General features: G+C 39.6%; 1 protein-coding gene across 1 annotated transcript in view; it reads right to left on the bottom strand.

Annotated features, from left to right (window-relative positions):
* kcnma1a (potassium large conductance calcium-activated channel, subfamily M, alpha member 1a) overlaps window positions 1–4,853 on the bottom strand; it is a gene marked incomplete in the record, with an annotated part of 198,584 nt that overhangs the window by 61,085 nt on the left and 132,646 nt on the right. The window contains 3 exon segments of the mRNA XM_037680098.1: window positions 736–906; window positions 1,803–1,878; window positions 2,039–2,114. Of these exon segments, the coding sequence (XP_037536026.1) occupies window positions 736–906; window positions 1,803–1,878; window positions 2,039–2,114 (323 nt within the window).

The following is a 4,853-nucleotide window of genomic DNA, read 5'->3' on the forward strand; positions in this document are numbered from 1 at the left end:
ACGCGAACCAACTATAAAACAGACCGATAAGGGGCGGGGGTGTACGGTGTTTTAAAAGCAGCTGGGGGGGCGGGCGGGGGGGGGGGGGGGGCTTGTAGCAGCCCAATAGCAGGATGTCAGATCAGGGAAAGGTGACTGAGAGGGAGTGGGAGACTGCTGTTGCTATGGTAACAGTCAGGCTAGCCTAAGCCCCATCGCCCTGCCCCTGTGTTTGTTGGAATTGTGGGAGGAGACACGGAAGGAAGGGTATCCTGAAACCGCAACTGCTTTTAAAAGAACAGTGATGACATTATAAGACAAATGTATAAACTCTAATCCAACAGAGGAGTGACACATGAGGGGAGTGGGGGAGGGGGCACGAAGACCTGAAACTACAGTAGACGAGACGTGGTGGACCAAACAGATGAATAAAACTATACTGTGGCAAAGGAATAACAAGAAGAGGAAAAGGCAGTAAAGTTTGATATGTAACCCTCCTGCTGCCCTTGTAATCCTCCTTCCCCTCAAGTTTTAAAACTGAGGCCTCGGTGGTCATTTTGACCCAAGGACAGCAGGAGGGTTAATACTCTAGCCTAACATATCATACAAAACACATAAAAAGCATTAACTAGCATTTACTATATTGTAACTATTATAACATTTTACAAGTATTGGGCAGTCAATTAATGAGCACAGACAGGATGTGGATGTTGGGAAAGAGAAGTGCGGGAAGGCGAAAGAAAAATCTGATTTTACCAAACCACCGAGGATGAAGAAGACCATAAACAGGCGGCCCAAGGTGGTTTTTGCATAGACATCCCCGTAGCCCACCGTAGACATAGTCACCATCAACAAGTAGACACATTCCCAATAAGATAATGACTGGGAATTTTGGAAGTTTTCCCAAGGATCCCCTGAGTTTTCCACCTAGAACAGAAATGAGAGGGACGTGAATAAAAACTAGACATGACTCTTGTCACCACTTTATAAACACAGTTTTGCAAAGAGAAACTGTTTCCTCAAACATGATTAAATCCAGTTAGAAATTGTTTCAGTCATATGTTAAGCTTTGCTGCCATCTAGCGGTGAAACTGCTGAATGCAGGTGGAGTGAATGAGCTGGGCCACAAAATGCAGGAATCATACAAAACACAAAATACAGAAATAATTATAGCTTTAGTAATACTGTATGTGTTTTTTTATTTAATTATAATAAGGTTAATCATTGTTTAAATGTAGTGTTTACATAAATTAAAGCATATGTTTTAATAAAGATTTACATAACTTTCATGGAAAGGTGTTCTGTATATCAATTAACATTTTAAATTATGCAAACCATGCACTGAGGCACCACTGTGAAAATAAATAGATAAACAAGTAAATAAATAAACAGTTTTATACATTGTGCAGGATTATATAGGCTGTTGCAATAATTGTAATTTAAATAATAAATCCAAAAAGTGGTCTTGTTTCCTTTGTGTGAGTGGGTGGGTGGAGGTGGGGGTGGGGTAATGGGCAGTGCCACAGTCTTGTAATCCTAGGCTGCGGATTCAAACCCAGGTTGTGTCAGAACGTGCATCTGGCATATTTGTTTCAGTGTCACACTAAAATGAGTCCTCCGGATAACATTGAGGGCAAAGCATGCTTCACAAATCCTCATTTGGGAAAATAATGTGTCAAAAATTGCTTTGATGTACTTTCTTGCAATGCTTTGCTTTGTATAAGAGAGGATTATAAATATCTGAGCATTACAAGTGTAAACATATAACATCAGTCATTCAGCTCTTTCCTGGAACCAAGCGTCCCGAACAAACGTTCCCTTACCAAATGTATGAACCCAGCAGCTGTAAGCCATGTGCTTATGAAGATGGAACACAAGTTCACCAGCTTGATGGAATTGCTGGTTAGAAGTAAAAAAAAAAAAAAAAAATACAAATAGGACAACATTTATAGAAATGCTTCAATTTGTTCACTTAATAAAACAGTTTCATCACAATATTCTTTGAAAGCACAGAAGTAATCCATGTTGTTACAGGTGCATGACAAATTAATATTCTCACCTTGTTTTCAAAATGTTTAGGAACTGTAAAATTTCCGAGAACTGAATCAATCTCAGTGCCCTCAGAAATCTTAAACCTGTGTCAACAAGAAAGACAGAGGGAAGCACACAGAGAAAGGGATTAGTATTCGTAACGTGCAGCAGAGAGAGCGGCAATTCTGTAGAAAAACAAAAAATCAACCCACAGTTTTTGCAGTTTAAAGGCATAAAACAACACGTTCCCACGCTGGGAGGAAACAATAGTTTAGAATGCATCATGAAATATTCAGTCAGTGGGAAACTAATGCAGTGCAATCCATAGACTGAATCCAAAAACAGCTCTGTTGAGGGATTACAGGACAATATGACATCCACTCCATTGTTTCATTACATAACAATTCTGATCCCATGGGAAATGTGTGCAACCATGTTTATGCCTGTGATAAAAAATATATATTTATCTGCACATACTTGCACATATGAGTGTATTTATATCCTCATTAAAAACATAACTAATCATTTTATTGTTATTGTGACAAATGTGCAAACAAAATGTTTTGTATCCACCTCCAGATAATCCATCCACACTAAGGCTCTTACCCCAGTTGGAGAGAACATGAAAACAGGACCAAACTGAATAATAAAACCCAGTCTGGCTTCCATTTCCCCGGCGTCCATGATGGCCCTGCCTCACCCTGTATCCATTCTGAAACAAATCTCCGCAAGACTTCTTTCGTCTCCACGTCTCGTGGACAGTCTCTATGTTAACATCGCAGTGTGTGCGGCGATACACGAGCAGCTTAGGTGGAATCATGGTTTCAAACCAGATCCTCCGACAAATTCTTTTTCGATCAAGATGTTTGTAATCCAAACTTTTTCAGACTTTGTATTCCAAATTGTTTTTATAATTCCTGGTGAAATGGCACGGTGAGAGCAAAACTTCCTGGATTAAGCAACAAAAATCAAGGTCTTTAGATAGAAGCTGTAAAAATATACACAGATCTCAAAGTGTCAGGGTTTTCATGCGAGTCTCGTCAGATAATGTCTCTGTAAGTGAAATGTCAGCTCTAATATGGATGTGCCCCCCCCCCCACCCCCTCGCTCTCTCTCTTGTGTTACAGTGCCCCTAATCCTCACAACACAAACTGATTTACCTTCCCTCCTGCATTGTCAGTGCACTGACCATCGTGACGCTCTGTACCCTTCAACACAAAACTGCGTTGCACCTAATTTCTGAAAAGGTCCGCACGCTGCTGCGGATTAGCAGAGATGAAGATAATGCAGGGAAAAAACAGTAATCCTCATTAAAAAAAAAAAAAAAAAAAACATTTTTATTGAGGCATTTTGAACAAGTCCATCAGATGCTGGAAAAAAAAAAAAAAACCTTAAGCAGATTACACAACCACTCTGCAGTTTTAGAGTGTTTATGTTAATGTTTCAGAATATTTACAGGTCTAGTATCCTTTGAAGGAATGCTTTTCACTCACGACAGAGTTTCAATAAAAGATCATACTATGTTGCAAAATCACAGCTTAAATATTGACAAAAATATTCAGCACAATCTCACACAGACATTTCATGCACAGTGTGTGTGTCTAAGCTACTAAATTTCAATTCAGTTCAATTCAATTCAAAAATACTTTATTAATCCCAAAGGGAAATTAAGTGTTTTTGTAGCTCATCATCTTGGTTTCATTCAAGAGTTGTTATAGATGCTTATAGCTGTGGTCAGGAAGGATCTGCTACAGCAAATCTGAATAATCTGGCCACAGATACCGATCCGTCCACCCAGATCCAGCATGCTTTCAGATCCGGCAGGCCTCTCCGTCCTCCTGGGCAGCAGTATTCCTCCCTGAGTGATGGTCACTCCTCCCAGCAGCCTGCCGAGCTCCTCGTCATCATGAACAGACAGCTGAAGGAGCTGGGGGATGATCCCGGTCCTCCCGTTGTCACGAGCCGAGTTTCCCACCAGCTCCAGGATCTCGGCGGTCAGGTGCTCGAACGAGCACAGCCGCCAGGTTGACGAGAATTCATCCACGGCGCCTCCTTTTCAACTTATTTGGGATTTGGGACTATAGTTGAGGTATTTGAGATTTTGAGATGTCAATCAGATGCTCGTGGTTGTTAAAATAAAATAAAAAAACACCTTGTTGCCATGGTTACGCATCATAACAAATGCCAAAAAGTCTAAAGGTTACAGTAAAAATCCTTCAAGCTGCACAGCATCTGCTACCAGAGGAAATAATAAAAAAAAATGTAAAAAAAAGCAATTTACATCCATAAAAAAGAGGAATTAAACTCAGAATGAATGTAGCAGCAGCCACCCCGAGCGGTGCAATTCAAGAATTGCACAATTATTACACTTATTATTATTAACTACACAATTTGTGTTAATTAGAATGTAAGCTCAGTATCTGTAACAGTTAGCGGAGTTGTAGCCATTTTAATGTTTTGTAACATCACTTGGCTGTAACCATGTTGAACTGGATCGGATCCAAACGTAAACCAATTATAGATGAATATTCAATAATTTTCAATAACAATTCCTTAAAATCTACTAGTTTATGAAATATTTTGCTAACAAATGAACACACTAACAGACACACATCTAGGCAAAAACATGTTCGTAATTAAAAACGTTGTCTTGCAAAATCTGCAGTTCGTTGGTGGATGACTGCGTTTAAATTCATGCACAGACACAATTTTACATTTTTGGGTTTTATGTAAAATATTGAAATATTTTGGCAAATCTTTATTCAGACATACAAAATCAAATATACCATTGCAAAGTGTAAGGATCCCACTGCCTGCAGCCTGCCCTGCTGATGGCCGCTGAT

The sequence above is a fragment of the Nematolebias whitei genome, chromosome 1 (assembly GCF_014905685.2).
Source record: "Nematolebias whitei isolate Nwh7 chromosome 1, NemWhi1, whole genome shotgun sequence".
In the NCBI taxonomy this organism is placed as follows: domain Eukaryota; kingdom Metazoa; phylum Chordata; class Actinopteri; order Cyprinodontiformes; family Rivulidae; genus Nematolebias; species Nematolebias whitei.